General features: G+C 52.6%; 2 protein-coding genes across 4 annotated transcripts; one reads left to right on the plus strand and one right to left on the minus strand.

Moving 5' to 3' along the window:
• The first annotated feature begins 292 nt into the window (after positions 1-292).
• On the plus strand, positions 293-11331 carry NUDC (nuclear distribution C, dynein complex regulator). Of its 2 annotated transcripts, none has more exons than XM_042951961.1 (9): positions 293-508; positions 2805-2882; positions 7666-7869; positions 7948-8013; positions 8800-8919; positions 8996-9190; positions 10350-10433; positions 10528-10646; positions 11064-11331. In XM_042951961.1, exons 1-9 carry the CDS (start codon positions 428-430, stop codon positions 11113-11115), a joined length of 999 nt encoding a protein of 332 aa, XP_042807895.1. In that variant the 5' UTR covers positions 293-427; the 3' UTR covers positions 11116-11331. The 2 variants fall into 2 exon arrangements, with proteins under 2 accessions (XP_042807895.1, XP_042807896.1); XM_042951962.1 differs by lacking the exon at positions 293-508 and adding an exon at positions 676-951.
• A 1036-nt stretch (positions 11332-12367) lies between these two features.
• Positions 12368-20719, minus strand: KDF1 (keratinocyte differentiation factor 1). 2 transcript variants are annotated; one of them, XM_042951596.1, is made up of 4 exons: positions 20636-20719; positions 14308-15375; positions 13777-13851; positions 12368-13195 (listed from the first exon to the last, which is right to left on the minus strand). In XM_042951596.1, exons 2-4 carry the CDS (start codon positions 15341-15343, stop codon positions 13113-13115), a joined length of 1194 nt encoding a protein of 397 aa, XP_042807530.1. In that variant the 5' UTR covers positions 15344-15375; positions 20636-20719; the 3' UTR covers positions 12368-13112. The 2 variants fall into 2 exon arrangements, with proteins under 2 accessions (XP_042807530.1, XP_042807529.1); XM_042951595.1 differs by lacking the exon at positions 20636-20719 and adding an exon at positions 20576-20634.
• Positions 20720-21016: the final 297 nt, after the last annotated feature.

Raw genomic sequence — 21016 nt, forward strand, 5'->3', positions numbered from 1 at the left:
TGGGAAGTCACTCTCAGGGGTGAAGCTCAGAGTTTGTCCCTTTTTAACTTCCAACCCGGCCAGATTTTAGTTCAGGGTTTTCTGGAAGGCTCCAAAGCATCTGGTGACCATAGCAACTCACGCCAAACTCCGGGACCCTTGCTCCGCCCACCGCTTCCTGGACGCGCTCGACGATTGGCTCAGCATGTCGACCAATGGTCGGTGAAGCGGGCTGTTTGCCGCGCGGTCAGTGGTCGCGGGCCCGGAGGGAGGCGGGAAGACAGGGCGAGAAGGCGGGCCTGGGCGGCGCGGCGCGTGCGTGTTTCCGGCTCCGCTGCGGAAGGCGGACGACTGGAGCCGTTGGGCCGGACGCGACCCGAAAGAGCAGGGAGAACGCGGGACGCGAGTGCGGAGCTGGGAACTCGGAGCGTGGCTAGAGGCAGGCGCGATGGGCGGAGAACAGGAGGAGGAGCGGTTCGACGGCATGTTGCTGGCCATGGCGCAGCAGCACGAGGGCGGCGTGCAGGAGGTAACGGCCCGCGCGGCGTCGGCCTGGCCTGGTCCTGAGGCGCTCACCAACCCGCGCGGTCCTAGCCACGCTTACTCCACTTCTCTGTTTTCCGGGGTCGAGATTCACCCTTGGGCCTCGCGGGTTCCTGGGATTCCTCCTACGTCCTCACTGCGACCCAGCTTCCGGTCTGGCCTCCCCGTGGCACTTAGGGCCCCATTCGTTTCTGTCCCGGGCTCCCGGCCCCGCTTAGTATCTAGCAACTCCGTGTCTTAGCAACTCCGGCGTCTCCGAACGCGCTCCTGGAAAACCCGCTGCCCTCTCCCTTAACCCGTCCCCCAGTCTCATACATGCTTCCGGCCTCGTTTTCCGTCCGATGGCCTCCCCCGAAGAGCATTTCTTAGGATGAAGCATCCTATACGTTGGGATTTGCATCTACCAAGACCTGGACCGAGCTGGCGAATGTGTGTGGGGGGGGGGGGGGGGGGGGGGGCGGGGTGATGTTAGCACGTGGTCCCTTTAGGCCGTGAATGAGGAGTAGGAGGCCTGGGTTCACAATTTTTTCCAGCACCTACCTACAAGGGACCTTTCCACGTCTCCAAGCCTCAGTTCCTTTGTCTTTGAGATAGAGCTACAAGTCCTTTAATTTCTGAATCTTTGTTGGACAGGAAAAGTCTCGAAGGACAGTAGGGAATTCTCAGTAGTCAGGTTTGTTCATTCAGATACTTCTCGGGTGATTGATGTGTTTCAGACACTCACCAGACTGGGTCCTGGGCATATAGATGTGAGCAGAAATCTGTCCTTGCCCTGATGGAGCTTAAAACTTTTCAAAAGCATAATTCATACATAGTGACTGCATAATAACACATAGCATATGAACGATAAGGACCAACTGTTACAGATTCTGGAGTTGGTTTTTTGGGCCAAAAACGTGGAAAGTTAGAAATAGAAAAGCCTATCAAGATTGGTTCCAGAACTCTCATTCTGTAAAGAAACCAAAGGAACTTGCCTAAAATCATCCAACAGGTTCCTGACCAGACAGGACCAGACTCCTTGGGCCATTGTGCTTTCCACAGTCCATTACTGATTCTTTGTCTCACTGGGAACAAGTTTTCTTTGAGCTTTCTATTCCCATTCTTTTACTCAGGTGCCTGTGGAGACCAAGGACTCCTAAGCCTTTTGAGGTGGGAAGAGAGTTACTAATTTGCACGTGTGAAAGATTCCCTTCCTCATCCTCCTGAATTGTTGACATTAGATTTGGGAACAGGTTCATTTTTGAGTGAATCAAAAAAGTGTCTAGAAGTAGAAATTCAAACCATGAAGATATGAGTGGTTCTAAATCTGATGCTAGAACTTTTGGGCAGATCAAAGCACTAAGGTGCTAATTCTTGGTCACCATTAGATCATTTCATTCAGGAAAAGTTTTACTGAGCATATACGCTGAGCCTGGTGCCAAGCTTTGGGGATGTAGACAGAATAAGCCATAGTTCACGGTACCTGTGTGTGAGGAGTTCACTCTGGCAGGAGGTCTCTTGCTCTGCAGGCTCTGTGCTGACAGCTCAGAGCCTGGAGCCTGCTTCGGATTCTGTGTCTCCTCCTCTCTCTGCCCCCCCCACCCCCAAACATTTAAAAAAAAAAAAAAAAAAAGCCATGGCTTAATATAGGAGGTCTCTTGCTGTGGGCCAGGCGCTACTAAGGGCCCTCACCTCCATTATTTCATTTGATCCTCACAGGGTCCCTAGAAATAGGTCCTGCTGCTGTTTCTGTTTTAGAGTTAAGAAACTTCCCCAAGATGACAGAGCTAATATGTATCAGTCTGATCTTCAAACTTGTATTCTTAACCATTTGGATACTCTGGTGTACCAGTCAGAGTTAGTTGGTTTTAAACTTCTCTGAAGTGGCTTCATATACTCCCCTCCTTCCGTCTCTGCCCTAGTAACTCAGCCAGGGCCAGTCTGGATGGACTTTTTACTGTCTGGAGAGGAAAGCTGGGCCTAGATGTTTCAAGCCCTGGATTGAGAGGAGTGTTCTATATCCTTAGGCTCCTTCTAGAACCACAAGGAATATGAAACCCATGTACCCATAGACAGGAGAAATGAGAAATCTGCCTTTCAGGAAAGCTAAATAAGGTTAAGTTAGGCTTCCTGGTGGAAGTGACTAAGGTAGGGCCTGTTAGGGAGGCTGTCTCCTCTGATGAGAGGCTTGGGGTAAAACAATCAAGTCCCAAGATCCCTCCTGGACGAGAAACCGATCTCTGTGCAGTCAAGGGGCTCCCATTGTGGCATCTCCACAGCTGCAGTCTCCTTCTGTCTTTCAGCTTGTGAATACTTTCTTCAGCTTCCTTCGACGCAAAACAGACTTTTTCGTTGGAGGAGAAGAGGGGATGGCAGAGAAGGTGAGTGTTGGGGCCTGCTGTCCCTTGGGAAGCTCTGTCTCTTCAGAAGAAAAGCTCCCCTGGTCTTCTTTTGGTGTAATAATAGCCTTCAGCAGAAGTAAAATGCCAAGGGCGAAGATTTGGGGACGGGAAGCAAGCTGTCGTTTATTGAAGCCCCTTTCCTTGCCAGGTGCTTTATCTGCCTCTATTTCCCGTGATCCTTTAGCAGTTTGAGAAGGACAGGTGTTACTATTCCCATTTTGCAAATGAGGAAATTGGCTCAAGGGTGTTTGGCACTTTGTCCTCAGTCTTGAGCTAAGTTGTGAGAGAGCCAGCGTTGGAACCAGAGTCTGTTGTAAAACTGTCTTCTGCCCTTGACCGCATGCTGCTGGATTCCTTTTCCATTGAGGAAGTTTTATCTAATTACCTACCTGGTGGTGAGAGTGGGCAAATGTTGGAAACTGAGCTTAGAAAACAAATACAGGAAAACTTAAAGCCAACCAATCCCAGTCTTCCCAGATACGGTGACCCAAAGTTCATGGATTTGGGAATTGCATTTTGTGGTACAGGCTCTGAGACCTTGAACTTCCTTCTGATACCTTAGATTGTAATTATATTTTTGAAAATTGGTAAGTTGTGAAAATGTTACCTCACCGAACAATGATTTTTTAGGACATTGATACTGTTTTCACTTAAAGAGACATAGTAACAAGAGGGAGACATTTTGCAAACTGCTTCCTGTGGCGTCAGGCATCTGACAAGCTGGAATGTGCTATACTGTGTCTTGATCTGAGGCTACTCTGTCATAGACACACTGGCTTGAGAGTGGGAGTCCTGGAATCTCAGCCCATTTGTGTGGGTTGGTTGATTTCCCACCAATTCTCTGGTCCTTTCAATCTACATGTCTGCAAAATGGAAGAAGGTGGACTTACTGACCTGTAGGACCCCTTCTGGCTGAAATATTCTTTCTGTGTTAGCGCCAGCGCCTGTTTCTCTGCGGGCCAGACTGCCTTATAATAGCATTTGTTCATTCGTTCAGTGAACATTTATTGAACACTTAATGCTTTGTCTGTGGTGGGTATTATGCCAGACCCTTTGGGATTACATAGGTGAATACAGACTGGCCTTTGTTTTCATGGATCTCACAGTGTAGCATGCTGCCCCCACCCCTTAATAAATGAAGAAGTGGGTGTTCGGGCAGAAGCCCTAGGAACATTAAATGGGGGACTGCCCTAGGTTGGGGGCTCAAGGAAGACTGAGGAAGCGGTGCTTGAGGTATGAAGGATGATTAAGAGATAGCTGGAAGAAGGGAGAGTGGGGAATAAATAAAGAAGTGGTGTCTTACAGGTATGGGGGTGATGGTAGCTGCCATGTATGGTTGTCTGCTGGTCCCCTCTTAGACCTTGTCATGCTCCTTGGCTCTTTGTTCACTTAGATTCAGCTCTTCCCCAGGAGGTGGGTCAGACTCTCGGGCAGGCAGAAACCTGTCCAGCCTTCCCACCTGGTCTCCATGTGTAACACAGTAACTCCTGGGTATTGAGTGCCTACTGTGTACAGGCCACCAGGTACATCGTTTTTAAGTGCACCCGTTAGGAGCAAAGGCTCTGGAATCAGGTAGACGTGAGTTGGAATTCCAGTCTCCCCCTCCATTTCCTGCTTTACCACTGTGTGGCATTGGGTAAATCACGTTTTCTCTGAGCCTCATTTTTCGCAGCTGTAAGGGGGTCTAAATCCTTATCTCATAGGGCTGTTGTGAGGATAAAAAGAGGTAATGTAGATGAAGTGGCTGGCATTTGAGAATCAAGTTCATGGTCCTTTTCTGAACCTGTTGGAGCCGAAGCAATCCCACTTCTGGGTACATACCCAAAAGAATTGAAAGCAGGGTCTTGAGAGATCTGTACACCCGTGTTCATAGCAGCACTATGCACGAGAACCAAAAAGTGGAAGCAATCCAAGCATCCACTGATGGATGAATAGTGTCATATATACATGTGATGGATCTAATGGAATATCGTTCAGCTTTTCAAAGGAAGACGCACAGGAGCACTTCTTGAATGATTTAATTTATGTGAAGTTCTAGAACAGGCGTATGTTTTCTCCTTCAGATGTTTTGGGGTACCCTCGCCCTGGTAAGGTTAAATATCTCCTACCTCTCAGTGTCTCTTCTTGCCAGGCTGGTGGGAACCGCTCTTTACTCCCCGATCACCCAGCCTTGGTCAGGGAAAGCCTGTGTTCAGGTCTGCCCGCTTAACAGTCTGGGGCCTGTCATCTTCCTTTTTTTTTTTTTAAATGTTTATTTGTATTTTGAGAGAGAGCGCTTGTGCAAGTGTGTGCACGCACCTGTGCATGCACGGCGAAGGGGCAGAGAGAGGGAGAGAGAGTCCCAAGCAGGCTCCACACTCAGCACCGAGTCTGCCTTGGAGACTGATCCCACGACTGTGAGATCATGAACTGAAATCAAGAGTCAGAAGCTCGACCGACTGAGCCACCCAGGTGCCCCTGGGGCCTGTCTTCTAGAATTAGCCCAGCTGTCCTCATCCTTCCCTCCTCTGCTGGGCTGTGGTTCCCAAAGATGTGTCTAGTAACAGATGCTTGGCTCTCTGACAGCCTGCTGGTTGGCACCATAGAGTAGGCTCCACACCCCCAGGGGTCTCTGCCTGGGGTTGGGCCTGGGTAAAGCTGGTGGGAGGAGATTGGGAGGAGGGGTCAGAGACTGCTGTGATTGGCCTTGGCTGTGCCTGGTGGTTCAGCTCTGCCCTCACCTAACCCAGGAGCTAGGAAAGAACAGGACGAATGGGATGTAACATGATTCACTGGAGCTGGGAGAGGGGAGGGCCCTGCTCCCGCCTCCCCTTGGCCACTGGTTGGCAAATGGCTTGAGTTCAAGGTCTTCCCGATTAGGGATTTGGGACCAAGGCCCTTTGGTGGAACAGCCTTCGCTGGCGTAATTGTCCCGTGACTGATTCTATTGACAGCACAATGGCCTTCAGGTGACTCCCTTCTCTTTCACACACACTCCATTTTGTTAACCCATTTGGTTGGGGGATGCTTTTGGTGCCCTTCAACCTTGTAGAGTGTGGAACTACTGCCATGTGGCATGAGGTTGGGAGTTTGGGGGTAGCCGGAGGAACTGACATCAAATGAATGAGAAGCCACGGGGCATTTGGCAGAACCTAGGTCTAGGAGCCCATGGGTGACTTGTGACCCTGAGCCCCACCTACGCCCCTCAGCTCTTGCAGACCCCTCCTTCCATCCAGCTGTGGCTCAGAGATGTTTGGAAGGTGGTAAATTGACCACCGGTCATGTGCTGAGTGCCCGCGAGGCCTCTTCCAGATGTGTGGACTGACACAGGTGGGTTTCCTGAGTTGGGTATGTTCCTGGGCCTGCTGAGGGCCTGAAGAGACACCGGAGCTGGTCCTGGAGGATGAACAGGAGATTGCCAGGTGACCTGGGAGTAGGGACAAGGACATTTTAGGCAAAGAACAACTTATGCAAGATTGTTTTTGGTAATAATGACATAGAAGCACAGAGTGATGACCTCAGGGTCACACAGGTAGAAGGAGTAGTCCGGGAACTCCAGTCTAGGTGTGACTGTCGGGTCTGGTTGAGAATTGGGCAGGAGGGCTTGTTAAAAAGACAGGCTGCCGAGCCCCACCCGGAATGTCTGATTCAGTAGGTCTGGGGTGGGACTGAGGTTTAGCATTTCTAACAAGTTGTGGGTGATGGTGGTGTTGCGGGTGTGGGGAACCACATCTTGAGACCTATTGGTATGAATAGGTGAGCCATCTCTCCCATTGCATTTTTATAGGGGAGAACATACTTGTCCCCACCCCTAACCGGCTGACACTGGATCAGCCTCAGTCGGGCAAGGGGTGTTAGGAAGCTAACACTGTGTATGTGGCTGTGATGTGGCAAGGACCGTGCCAGCCTCTTGGTAAGCATTTGTCCTATTCGATTCTCGTGACAGGTGAGAAAACTGGGGCTTCGAAAGTGTCAAAGTCATTCACTTGTCCAAGGCCACGCAGCCAGCTAGTGACAGTGGCAGTAGTATTGTGGTAGCTCTTGGGCAGCAGGGAGACCAGCTAGCAGGATGTGGGTTGGAAACATTTTGGGAAGGCACAGTGGGAGAGGAAGGATTTGACGTTGATCGCTCTCGGGCTGAGGAGAGGAGGAGTCTAGCCTTTTCCCTCAAGAAAGCTCTCTCTGGCTTCCTGCTAATGTGGTGATTCTGGATGTGTTGGCTGAGTTGCTGCTGTCCTGGAGACAGGTACGCATGGGGAAGAGATCAGTCAGGGAAGCAGGTCAGTGCAGGCCTGCAGGCTCAGGAAAGGTCTCTTGGGCGGAGACTGGAGTTCTGTTCATAACAGCCCTGCTCTGTAGGGAAGGACCTTCTGAGCACTTACCATTGGGTCTGCACAACAGCCCTGTGAGGTATAGGGATTCATTCTCACAGGTGAGGAGTCTGAAGCTCTTACAGGTTAAGTTCTTTGCCAAAAATACAGTAGCTAGCGTGTGACAGCTTGGGTTAGAACTCAGCCCGTCTGGCTTCACTGTCGTGTTCTTAGTCACTAGACTGTGTGTTTTTTAAGTAACCACTGTTTATCGTGCCAGGTACTTTGCAGCTGTTCATTTGAGTTCTGAGATAGGTGTGTACAGTGTCCCCCCCATTGTATAGATGAGGAGCTTGGGTTCTGAGTGCAGTGCCTTTGCCCAGGCACCCAGCAGATAGAGGCGGGACTGGACTCCAGGCCTTGGGATACTGGCCCCAGCCCCAGCGCCTCCTCGCCTTCTGTCCCTCCCCCAGCTCATCACACAGACCTTCAACCACCACAATCAGCTGGCGCAGAAGGCCCGGCGGGAGAAGAGATCTCGGCAGGAGAATGAGCGGCGGGAGAAGGCCGAGCGGGCAGCCAGGCTGGCCAAGGAGGCCAAGTCAGAGACCTCTGGGCCCCAGATCAAGGAGCTGACAGATGAGGAGGCAGAGAGGCTGCAGCTGGAGATTGACCAGGTAAGAGTGGGCTCCCTGCACCCCCATCAGCACTGGCAGCGAGGATGCTCTTGCCAACTGCTGTGCCCTTCACCACAGAAAAAGGATGCAGAGAATCATGAGGCCCAGCTCAAGAATGGCAGCGTTGGCTCACCAGGGAAGCAGGTGAGTTGGACTGGGGGTGCATAGTCAGGGGCTTGGAAACTTCCAGAGACTCTGTAGCCTTTCCCCATGTCTCGGATGCTTTCCCCTATGCCCTTTCCCTCAGCTTTGGGGGTCCTCCCCATCCTTCAAGATCCCACTCCTAGACATTGCACCACAGGATTGGGTTTAAAAAAAACCTACTGGTCTTAAAGCCTTGGCAGGAGAGCCTAAGAGCCAGAGAGCACAGCGCTTAGACAAGTATCATTTGGGTGGGCTGGGGTTTGTGGGCCCAGCCTGGCCCTTTGCGGCGATATATGTGGGGGATGTGCCCCTGGGGCTCCTCCCTCTCAAGTCCAGCTTCCCAAACAACGCTTGGGCATTCATTTGTCTTTCCAGAGTTTCTGGTCTGACAGTAGGAGTCTCAGCCCCACAGACACAGAAAAAGAAAATTGATCATTTGGCAGCCTGGTTTTATTTTAGAACCCTGTTCATAGCCACCTTGTGACCTTCTGTTTTGTGCTGGGCTTTCTTTCCAAGTCCCTTGGCTTGGATCCCCAGCTAGGTTCCATGGGTCCATCTCTGACTGTCACTGTTCACCAACTGTGTCCTTTGTCACATGGTATGCTGCTTGTCTTAGACAGAGATCAGAGCCATTTTTTTACCTCTGGCTCCCAGTGGGCCCTGGAGTGGGCAGGGACCAGGTCTGTTTCATTTTGCGGCTGTATGCCCAGTGCCATCCCTGGGCCTGGCTCAGCGGGGTTCAGTCTGTCTGTCAGGTAAGTAGCTGAGCACCCCAACTGTGAGCAGGAGGCTGAGGAGGACGAGGAGGAGGAGGATGAGAAAGACAAAGGGAAACTGAAGCCCAACCTTGGCAACGGGGCCGACCTGCCCAATTACCGCTGGACCCAGACCTTGTCGGAGCTGGATGTGAGTGGCCGGGGCTCGGGTTAGGAGGTTAGGGAGCCAGCCTGGGGCTCCTGCTGACCTCCCCTGCCCCATGCAGCTGGCGTTGCCCTTCCACGTGAACTTCCGGCTGAAGGGGAAGGATGTGGTGGTGGACATCCATCGGCGGCACCTCCGGGTGGGGCTCAAGGGGCAACCAGCGATCATTGACGGGGAGCTCTACAACGAGGTGAAGGTGGAGGAGAGCTCGTGGCTCATTGAGGACGGCAAGGTGGTGACGGTGCATCTGGAGAAGGTGTGAGCGGCCTGGTCTCCTGGTCTGAGTCCTGATGGAGAAAGGAGGGAGGGTGTCTGCTCATTCACTCAGGGACCATGCCGGGGGCCTAGTGGACACATTTAATCTGCACAGGACTTTCAATGTAGGTCTGTCCCATTTTATTCTATTAAAAAAAAATGTTTTTACGTCTATATTTAAGGGGAGAGAGAGAGAGAGATAGCATGTGAGCATGGGAGGGGCAGAGAGAGAGACCGAGACAGAATCTGAAGCAGGATCCAGGCTCTTAGCTGTCTGCATAGAGCCCAGCATGGGGCTCGAACTCATGAGCTGTGAGATCATGACCTGAGCCAAAGTTGGACGCTCAACCAACTGAGCCACCCAGGTGCTGCGCACCCCCCCCCCCCTTTTTTTAATTTTTGAAATTTTTTTTTTATGATTCGGTCTAAAATTCCTATTTTAGAATCAGGAAAAGGGCAGTTCAGATTTGCCCAGGCTCCTACCTCTAGGTAGGGATGGAGTCACGATTGAGTCTTTGGTACCAAAGCATCTTCTTTTACATTAGGTTTGTACATGAGTTCAATGCAGCAAATACCTGAGTATGTACTATGTGCCAGACGCTGTTTTAAGTGCTGGTGAGAGAGCAATGAGCAAAACATAGAAGATTGCCTTCAGGAAGCCTCGCCTCATTCCCTCAGAGATGCGACACAGACACCAGTAAATAAATGCAGTCCTGTAAAGTGCCATGAGTCAAAGGAAAGCTTTCCATGGCACGTAAGGCCTGTCCCAGCCTACCTGCCTTTCACTCACCTCTCCCATGTCCTTGCACTAGCTTCTCCCAACTGGAATGTCCTCTCTTGCTTTTTCATCTGGTGTACCATGTGTCCCTCAGGCCCAGTCCTGGTGCCACTCTAACTTCTGTCCCTCCACCCTGGATGAATAGCTCCCTCTGCACTTCATTTTTGCCCTGATGACACTGATTTGTAACTGTCTCCATTTGCTTCCCAAGCCACTGGGGATGACAGAGGTCTTGCCCATCTGCACCCTAGGGCCCCGCACAGCGCTTTGTGGGTCCCAGGTACAGGATAGAGGAGAGAGTTGGGTTTTGGAAAGGTTGGGGGGTGGTTCCTAGGGTACAGGGTGAGCTACCTCCCATCTCCGGTGGTTCCCCTCCTCACAGATCAACAAGATGGAGTGGTGGAGCCGTTTGGTATCCACTGATCCTGAGATCAATACCAAGAAGATCAACCCTGAGAACTCCAAGGTGAGCCTTAGCTGGTTGTGTTGGGCCTCAGCTGGGAGGTGAGGGCCTAGGTGGCCCCAGAGCTTCACCCATCTTTGTCACTGCCTGCCCTCAGCTGTCAGACCTGGACAGTGAGACCCGCAGCATGGTGGAAAAGATGATGTACGACCAGAGGCAGAAGTCTATGGGGCTGCCCACCTCGGATGAGCAGAAAAAGCAGGAGATTCTGAAGAAGTGAGCAATGCAGAGATGGAGGCTTGGGGGGTGGGGGGGTAGTTCTGGGGGGGAGGTGGGTGTTGGGTCTAGGCCTGGGTGAGACAGTGAGTGGGTCACTGAGCAGGACACAGGGACCGCCCTTCCCCTTCCAGAATGAGCCAGCCAGGTTTATGGATTGATAGCCTCAGCTTGCCTACTCTAATCACTTTCTGAGGTCATCTTGAGGGCAAGGCCACCTCAGGGTAGGAAGGGAGAACACAAGCGGTCATTGCCATCTATAGGAAAACCCTGAGGCTCTACCGCTTGCCTGGCCTGGCTCCAAGTTGCTCAGGGTTCTAAAGAAATTAGACCTGATGTGGGAGGTTGGGAGAAAGGGGCTAAGTTTCCGGGAGAGGGACGGCCTGATTTACCTTCTTCCTACTTTTGCTTCCCCAGGTTCATGGATCAGCATCCGGAGATGGACTTTTCCAAGGCCAAATTCAACTAGCCCGTATATGTCTCCCTGAACTCTTGGGGGTGAACCCCAGCCATCCACCTTTTCCTACCCTTCCCTGGGATTTGGGGGCCTCAGGGCTGGGACAGGTATGGGACTGGCCCAGACACACTGGTCCCAGGGCATCATGGGAGAAGGGCTGGGGCCTTGTGGGGGGTGTCTTATCTTCCCCAGTTGGCCTACCGTTACACATTAAAACTATTTACTCCACCTGTTTTCTCTTCCCTCTGGTCTTTCCCTGGGGGACAGGCCTCTCATTGCTGGTGCTGGGGGCTTGGCTTTTAGCCCAGCTTCTGCCATGTGACCTAGAGCAAGTCCTTACACCTCTCTGGGGCTGTTTCTCATTACTTAGAGGGAAAATTAAACAAGGCTTTTAGTCTGTGACTGAGCAAAGGTGAGTTTTTCTGGATACAGGGATCAGAATACGTGTCATATTCTTAAAGGGGCCCATGACTCAGCAGAATTTAAGACCCACTGGAGTTGATTCCGTTTTCATCTCTAAGACAGTGTCTCACTGTGGACATTCTCCATCTTGGAGAGGCCTTGACCTGGATGAGATAGCAGAGCTGAAGGAAAGGGACAGTTTTGTCACTGGTACTGGGACCTTGTGGTCACAGTCCCCAAGGGGGCCATCTCCATTTTGTATATTTGATAGGGAGCTGGATAGTTTGCCTAGTTGTCGCTTGCCACAAGGTGCCTGTGAGATAATAAGATGCTGTGGGGGGTGAGGTGGATCCTGGATGTCTATCTTGTTCAGTCAAGAATGGGCTGGTGGGTCTGCTTTCTCCTCATTGCTGAGAGGACTAAGACACTCCTGTGTGTGAGGAGTAGCTAAGTAGGATCCTTCTGGACCCAGCTGGGCTCTGATGTCCAAACAAGGGGGCCCTACTTCTACCCCAAGCAGGTCAGCTTGCTAACTTTGGGGCAAAACTGCCAAGAGGCCAGCTTCCGGGTTGAGAGCCACAGTTACTAGTCATGTGGCCAAGTTCCTGGAACCCTCTGAGCCCCAGCCTCTTGGTCCATGAAAGGATGACCCCATTCCAGGGTTGTTGGGAAGGTCCAGAAGATCCCAGTGGACCACAGTGCTGTCAGAACCAGGGAGAGGTAGAGGGAGCTGAACTGCAAGTTGGAGGCTGGGTGGGAGCTGACCCATCCTCAGGGATTTGGGGACACTGCAGGGATGGGCAGTGAGCTGAGGCGGCGGGGTGGGGGGGTGGTGGTGGCAGGTAGGCCTACCTAAAAGAATCCCTCAACAATGACAAAGCACTTGTTAGACCTTCCTTAGGTACAGAAACTGCTTCTTTATTGGGGAAACCTGACAGGTAGACATTCTTGGTATCATTTTAGCCTTATGACTGCCCCACAACACTGAGGCAGGCTGGGCACCCTATCATGTCTCTTGTGCTGTGCAGCGGCCAAGCAGATTGAACAGAAAGGACAGTATCTGCTGAGATGACCAGGCCTTCTGTTACCTTTGTCCTTGCAACTGTGGTTGTGTTAGCATCCAGAACACCATCAGCCAAGAAACAATAGAACATAATGTGGAGTGGGCACGGCCCACAGAATTCCAGACAGGCCCTGCCTGCTCCCTAACCCAATCCATTAAAATAAGCTTCTTTGAGCTGTCACCCTCTCCCTCCCCATCATGGGGAGAGGGAAGTTGGCATGTTTGGTTATGGGGGTATATGTTAAGGGGATAGAGATGGGATTCAATCCCAGAAGGTAATTTCGAAGTCTTTGCTTTCCATGACCGAGGCTGCCTGAAGACCAGGGGCAGGAAGGAGCAGGCCCAGGCAGGGGTCAGGCCAGCAGAGGATCCAGGGGGATATGGGCACAGTGGCCCAGTGAAATGCACATGGTCCAGGAACCAGTCAGCTGAGGCAGGAGGAGCCACGGGTGGCCACTGCTTCTGGTCTCATGGTCCTGCTTCCCCTCTTCATGCTGTGGGCTATACTCCCAGAAGGGGTTGCCACCACTGGGCCTGGTTGGGGTTAGCAGTACACCTGGAGCAGTGGTGCTCCTGATGAATCTGTGTCTGTGCCCTGGAAGGACGAGTCGTGGCTGGCTGGGTATCCTGAGAAGGGAAGAGGAAACAGGCTCAGAGAGGGGAAGGAGCTCATCTAGGTCCCAGGGACAGGGAAAAGCCTGCTGAGAAGGAGCAGAGTAGGACTTGCTTGGGTCAGTCTGATCCTGGCTGGGTGACCCACTCGGCTTCTTGACCTCTCTGAGCCCCAGCCTTGCTGTCTGTAAATGGGTAATGACCTCACTCCCGGGGGCTGGTGAAGACCAACAAAACAGTAGTAGCACACAGGGTAGAGTGCCTTTTCAGCACCAGTGGAAAGCGCTCCCCCCCTCCCCCCCCCCCCCCCCCCCCCCCCCCCCCCCCCCCGCCCCTTCACTGTCCTCCCCAGTAATATGGGCTTAGATGCAGCTTCTGAACCCTGCGTTCAGGGACAGCCCTCTGAATGTCTCCCAAGTGAACCCTTTAAGCCAGCCTGCAGGATTGGGATGGGGTCTGGCTGCTCGGGCTTCTGGTCCCTTTCTGATCCCATGCCCCACCCACCCCAGGAGGAAGCCGAGAGGGGAAAATGGAGGGGGGTTGCCAGAGGGGACTGTAGGGCAGTGTCCTCTGTACTAGTCAGGTCAGGACCAAACCTGGGGCTCCATAAGGCCTCAGCTTCCTGGCGATGGCATCTGCAGTGGTCTCCTGGGAGATCTGCACTGTGAGTTCTAGGGAGGGAACAGGAGGGGGCAGTCGTCATTATCACATCCTTTTAACCCTAGCCCCCACCAGCTCCCAGCCCGATGAAGGAGGGGTCACCTACCCCTTGGCTGGGTCAGAGAAACAGTGTTTAAAACAAAGACACAGGCAGTGTGTGTGCATGTACACAGGCATCTGTGCCGTGGTGGGTGGGTAGGGGTTTTGGTTAGGGCAAAGGTCCAAATTCATAATGGGTTCCTGGGTCCTCTTAACCAGGTTAGGCCTGCAAGTTACTCTGGCAGGTGGCAGCAGGGGACAGAAGGAGCCTCTTAGGGGATGCAGAGGAGTTCAGAAAAGGGAGGAAAAGGAGGAAGAGCAGTGACTGGCTGAAGGGTGGACCCACAGTGGCCCCAGACCCCAGCGCAGCCCTCCCTTGGTCAGCACCTCCTCTGCTCTGCCCCTCAGCCATGTGGAGCTCCACCTACCATCCTGGCTGAGCCCTGAGCCCACCATGGTCTCATGGCCACTGTCAGGGGCGGCAGCAGGGGCAGCACCCCGTGTGGAGCGCCCCTCTGTGGTCTGCGGGCGGGTGCGGCTTTTGCGGGTACTGATGCGAATGATACCACGAACCAGGCGGCCCTCGGCATCCTGCTCATCCAGGTGGTAGTCCTGGGTGATGCTGCTGATAAGGTCCGAGATTTTACTGGTCTTCTCCAGGAACACAGTGTCTGATGTGCACTTGGCCAGCTCGTCGATCTGGTGCACACTGAACAGCTCTGTCAGCTTCTTGAAGATGAGCACATCAATCTCTCGGCTGGACATGGAGCCGCTTCCTATCTCGGGCAGATCCAGGTCCGACTCGTGGAAGGAGTAGTACTCTTCAGAGCCACGGGGGCTGCTGGCAAGGGTGCTAGGCAGGCTGTGCCGCATGGGTGGGGGCTCGGCCAGTGGCTCCTTGCAGCAGGAGTCCGCATCAGGGGCTGGGGAGGTGGCACTGCGGTAGGGATATACAGGGATGCCTTTGAGCTTGACGTCAGGGTAGCTGAAACTGCTACCCATGGTTGACTTGAGCCGTTGGCCATCCCGCTGACCAGGAGGTGCACGGTCGGGACTGGGGGGCACTCCATTGTGTTCTTTGGACCAGTTGGTGTCAGCAGCCCTCTCAGGGGAGTCCCCAGCAGACAAGCAGGGGCTGCCACCCCGCACGCAAGCCCCGCAACGCTGAAGGCAATTCCGGCAACGGCGGAAGCAGAAGGCAGCCCGGCACCAGTCCCACACCCAGGGTCGCCAGAGCAGGCAACAGGCCGGGGGCTCAGCAGCAGCCTCAGCAGAGCCGGAAATGAAGGTAAGGCTCTCAGGCCCATGGTGGCCAGGGTCCTTGGGGTCTGGCCTGCGGGTGCGGCGGCTCGGTGGGGGTTGGGATGGCTCATCAAACGTCTCCAGGCATAGCTCTGTTGGCCGCTCCCAGGGTCCCAGGCGTGGGGGCCCAGATGATGGGCGGGGGTGTCCAGGGCGGGGCATGGCTCATTGCATGATTTGTTGCAGCCAGGCACCTGTAGAGGAGAGGCCAGAAAGGAGTCAGGATCAAGGGTGCAGTTATGCCCATGAACCCTCACCTAGTATCCCTCCCTCCCCAAGAGGAAGTTCTGTCTCTGGTCTAACCTACATGTCAAAATCTCCTGGGACGTCATGCCCATTGGGATGGCTACTATTGAAAAACCAGAGGATGACAGGCATTGAAGATGTGAAGTGGGAATGTTTGTAGAATGGTGCAGCTGCTGTGGAAAACTGTGGCAGCAACTCCAAAAATCAAACACAGAACTGCCCTATGATCTAGCAATTCCAGTTCTAGGTATACACCCAAAGGACTGAAAACAGGGACTTAAACAGGTATTTGTATTCCAATGTACACACAGCATTATTCGCAATAGGCAAAAAGTGGAAACAATCCAAATGGCCATTGATAGATGGATAAATAAGCAAAACATGATGTATACATACAATGGAATATTATTCAGCCCTAAAAAGGAATGAAATTGATACAGGCTACAACATAGATAAGCTTTGAGACAAGTGAAATAAACCTGACCCAAAGGACAGACGTGTGGTCCCACTTACATGAAATATCTAGAATAGTCAAATTCTTAGAGACAGAAAGTAAAATGGTGGTTGCCAGGGGCTGGAGGCAGGGGAAAAGGGGAAGTTAGTGTTTAATGGGTAGAGTTCCACTTTGGGAAGATGAAAAAGTTCTGGAGATGGATGGCAGTGATGGTTACACAACAATGTGACTGTGTTTGATGTCACAGAATTGTATGATTAAATGGCAAATTTTAGGGGTGCCTGGGTGGCTCAGTCGGTTAAGTGGTTGTCTGACTTCAGCTCAGGTCATGATCTCACAGCCTGTGAGTTCAAGCCCTGTGTTGGGCTCTCTGCTGTCAGTGTGGAGCCCACTTTGGATCCTTTGTCCCCCTCTCCCTCTGCCCCCTGGTCCATGCATGTGCATGCGTGTGCTCTCTCTCTCAAAAATAAACATTTTTTTTAAAAAAGGTAAATTTTATGTTATGTATATTTTACCACATAAAAAGAAAAATCCCCTGAGATATCACTTTCTAGGGAATGGTCTCCCCCAGTTTATTCCCACTGTTGGTAAGCCTACCCAGCACAGAGTCTCTGAGGCTACTCAACAAATGCCTTTCCATGTGACCTGCTACAGAACCTGAGCATTACTACCTTCCCTTTCCCCTCTTCCTTCAATCAGACATGGGGCTGTAACTGTCCCCACGTCAATATTTCAATCTGGCTCAGATTTGCTCGCCTAGCAATATTTAACACCAAGCACTCTTTTGCTTCCTTTGATTAGACAAGAAAGCCACAAAACACACCTTCTTTCCCTTTCTGACTTGGTTGCTAGCAAACTCAGAGCAAAAACTTCATTCATTCCACAAACACTGAGGCTGGCCCTATGTTAAGGCACTGTAAAACCAAGGATGAATAAACTACAGACCCTGTTCTTGTGATTCACTCATGGTTTTGTAGGGAAAACAGATGCTTAAAAGATCCTAAGATGGAACATGTAGGATATATGAGGCATTATGGGAGCGAATAACTATGCCTCAGGGAGTTAGGGAACATTATGTAGTGATATGTTTGGGAAGGTTCTTGATTACATGTAGGGGTTTCCAAGCAATAAACTGGATTTTCTGTGACATTGATCCTTTATCTTTTTCTCCCTGATTTAATGGCACTGAGGTCGTAGAACTGGTGGTATGTGAGGAATTTGGGACTGAACATCAGGATATCTGTATTCTAGTCCCAGTTCTGGCTCTAACAGACAATGTGCTTTGGACAAATAAATGCCACCTCTCTAATCAGGCCCACGGTCATCTGTCACCCAGGTACTGTTGAGACTCCCATTCTGGCCACTTCCATTTCTTTCTGCTTACTGCAGCCAGGGAGAATTTTAGCAATCTGGAGAAACCTGGCAGACACCACTTTAATCAAATGATCAAAATTAACATCACCAATAATGGGATGAACTGATATCATGTGCCTCCTGATACTCTGCACTAAGAAGGATAGGACATTACTTAAGTATTTCTGCCAAAAAAAACATAACCTGAATATAATCAGGAGGAAACATCAGACAAGCCCAACTTAAGGGCATGACAACTAAATGCAATGTGTGATCCTGGATTGATCAAGAGGAAAAATTGGAAACTGGGTAATGTGGATAAGTGGTAAAATTTACAAGTAGACTGTATATTATTGAATAGTATTATGCCAATGTTAAATTTCCTGAAGTTGATTACTATGGTTATATAAGATAATGCTCTTAAGAAACATACACTGAAGCACTAAGGGGTAAAGGAGCATGATGTCGGTAACCTAATCTCAAAAGGTTCCCAAGAAAATCCGAAGGTTCATGTGTCTCGAGAGAGAAGGGGAGGGAGGGAATGTCAGCCATGGTGGCTAGGCAAGAGGATACAGGAATTCTTTATTCTTGTAATTATTCAATCCACTTCCCCGGCCCCATTCTGCACTCCTTCTCTAAGGAGCCTCCACATCCCCAAGTGGGATGGTAACCTGTCTTCCTACAGCTTTCTGCTGGGCTCTGTCAGCTGGGTCAGCCTTGAACCCATTGTTTGAGGATAAGCCTGTATGACCCCAAGGGGCAGGGACTGTGTCTGACTCCTTTCTGCCTCAGTGTCAGAACAGGGTCAGATACAGTAAGTGCTTCAGGGGACTGACACATTCTGTGTGGCCTTAGAGTAGAATCAGAACCGTGGGGTAGAAAGAAAAAGGACTTCAAGCTCTAGGCTGACCAGAATAGGGGTAGCAGCAGTCTCAGGGAAGGGGGTACAGACAGAGACTAATAGATGACTTGAAAGTCCCTCACAACCCAGACAGGCAAGTGGTTAAAAACCTTTGCCTTGGTTTGAGCAATGTGGGGCTGGAGGTATGGATTCATTCAGTCACTCAATTAACAAATATTTAGTGAAGGCCTACTGAATGCCAGACACTGTTCTAAATTTTGGTGGATAAAACAGGCAAAAATTCCCTAACCTCAGTCAGGAGTCTGCATTCTAGTGAATGAGTTAGTTATTGATGGCTTACATTGTTCTATGTACTGTAAATGTATTAAACCAATTTTCACAACCCTATTTGTTGGTATTATTATTATTATTATTATTATTATTATTATTATATACTATATACCTAGAGGTCCAGATAGGTTAAATAAGTTATCCAAACCACACATCTACTTTTACCCAAGCAGCCTGGCCCAGAGTCTTACCCAATACCTCATCCTATCTGTTACTTGGGAGGGAAAGGGGCAAAGTGGCCAGCTGCTAGCTCCATGAACAAGCCTATACCCACAGAGGGACCATATAGGGAGCCCTCAGCCTTCCAGGCACAGGCCTTGGATGAGGAGGATGGGTGCCTCTACACTGTTTCAACCACACTGAGCTCTGGGGTAGGTAAAACCTTCAAGGGGTTACTGATAAGGGTCTGGATCACTCCTCCTCTACCCCCAAGGCTTTAGGATTTGCTACTATTCATTAAATTCACCCACCAGGGGCACCTGGGTGGCTCAGTCAGTTAAGCTTCCGACTTTGGCTCAGGTCATGATCTCATGGTTTGATTTCAAGCCCAGCATCGGGCTCTCTGCTGTCAGCACGGAGCCTGCTTCAGATCCTCTGTCCGCCCCTCTCTCTGCCCCTTCCCTGCTCACACTCTCATACTCTTTCAAAAATAGATAAACATTAAAAAATAAATAAAAATTAAAAAAAAAATACATTCATCCCACCAAATATTTATTGAGCACCTACCATGTGCCCAGCACTGTGCTAAATGCTGGAGAAACAGCAGTGAATGGGCCAGAAATAGTCTCCAGCCCAAGAGGGCTTTCACTTTACCTAACACTCAACAATTGTTCTGTAAATGTTATATTTACAGATCAGGAAGCTCAAGCTCAGAAGTGACTTGCCCAGAGACACCCAGCTGGAAAGGGATGGCACAGGATTTGTATTGTGCTCTACCAGACTCTGGAGCCCATGTACTTTGTTTTGTGCCACATACCTGGAATGTGGGTGAGATGGAGGTCGGGGGCGGGGGGGGGGGGGGGGGTTGGGGGGGTGGGGAGGGTACTAAGGGCAGTGGCTTGTTTCAGTTTTCCCCACCCCTCTAGGTCCAGAACCCTTCTGGAGTCCAACTTAGCCCATTTCCTCCAGGCTCTATCTTCCGCTGGCTGCTGCTGCCCTCACATCCGAAACCCTAAGAACACTGGTCATTTGGTTTAGCGAGGGGAGGGCCCCTGCTCCCGTTGTGGCCTGGGACAAGCCTCTTGGCCTCAGTTTTCTCATCTTTAATTAGGGAGACATGAGTATCTTCCTGGGCCACTGTGAGGTTTAAATGAGTTATTTCGTGAGGGTTTCTTAGTGTGGTGCCTGGCACGTGGGAGGGGCTCGGTCGCCGGGCGCCCCAAGTCACTGCAGGGGCCCACCCTCCCCAAACTTCTCATTGATGCTCTCTCCTCCCCTAGTCCCTGAGATCACACATACACACACAGGGGTCGGTCTCTGTACACCCCCCTCCTCCCAAGGTCCCCAGGACAGGCCCCACCCCCCGTACCCAGCCTAGTCTTGCACACCCAGCGGAGACGGGCACCCCAACCCTGCTCGGGAAACAGCCTTCGGCTCTCGCCCCCGGCGTCCCCGCACCTTCTATTTCCTGCCCCAAAGGCTCAGCCCACGAATCCGGCATCCGGGGGCACCCAGTCCCGAGGCAAGGGAGAACCAGACCCGGGCACTGCCCCTCCGATTAGCACAGCCTCTGCACCAGCCGGGGCCCTCGGGGCGAGCTCCACGCTCTCCAGCTGCAGGGGCCCTCCGCCCGCGGGCAGACGCAGCCCCTCTCCCGCCCTGACACCGTTCCTCCGGGTGTGCACGCCCCCCTCCCCCCTCCCGACACTGCCACCCCTCCCCGGGCGAGCAGAGACCCCCCGACCCCAGCCAGCTCAGCCCTGAGGGCGACCGCGGCCCCCCCGCCCCCCCCACCCCCATTCTGGCCGCCCAGCCCAGACGCCCGCTCAGGCCGCTCCCCGGCCCGCGCACCCCGGAAGTGGGAGGGTGGTGCCCGAGGAAGCGGCCCCGGGACCCTCCCCCGCCCAGGTGTAGCCTCGGGCGGGGGGGGGGGTCTCTCCACACCGGCGCCACCCCGGCCCGCGCCCCCACGGGCCCGCGCGGGGCTTACCTGTCCCGCCAGGTGAGCCGCCTCCGGCCGGCCCCTCCCCCCGCCCCCCTCGCCGCTCACCTGGGGCGCAGGTGAGCGTCTCGCGGGAGCGCTGCACGGGCCGCCGCTGGGGACACACTTCCTGCCTCCGCGAAGCGCCGCCGCCGCGCACCTGGGCCGAGGCCCCGCCCTGGGTGCGGGGCGGGCACCGGCGGCCCGGCTTGGGCGCGAGGCCTACGGACTCCGAGCCGGTGCTCGGCCTGGTCTGGTTAAAGGAGGCGGGTAGGGTAGACCGACGCCGAGGCTCAGTCTCCTCTCCTGTTAAACGGGCAGGTGTCCCAGGAGGCTCTGAGCACCTGGGGAGCGCTTGCCGGTCCTTAAAGGCCCAGCTCGAAGGTCATATCCCCTGGGATGCCTTCCGCGGGGGGGTGGGGTGGGTGGGGGGGCCCTTGGCCTGTCTGG

This window comes from Panthera leo, chromosome C1 (assembly GCF_018350215.1).
Source record: "Panthera leo isolate Ple1 chromosome C1, P.leo_Ple1_pat1.1, whole genome shotgun sequence".
Lineage (NCBI taxonomy): Eukaryota > Metazoa > Chordata > Mammalia > Carnivora > Felidae > Panthera > Panthera leo.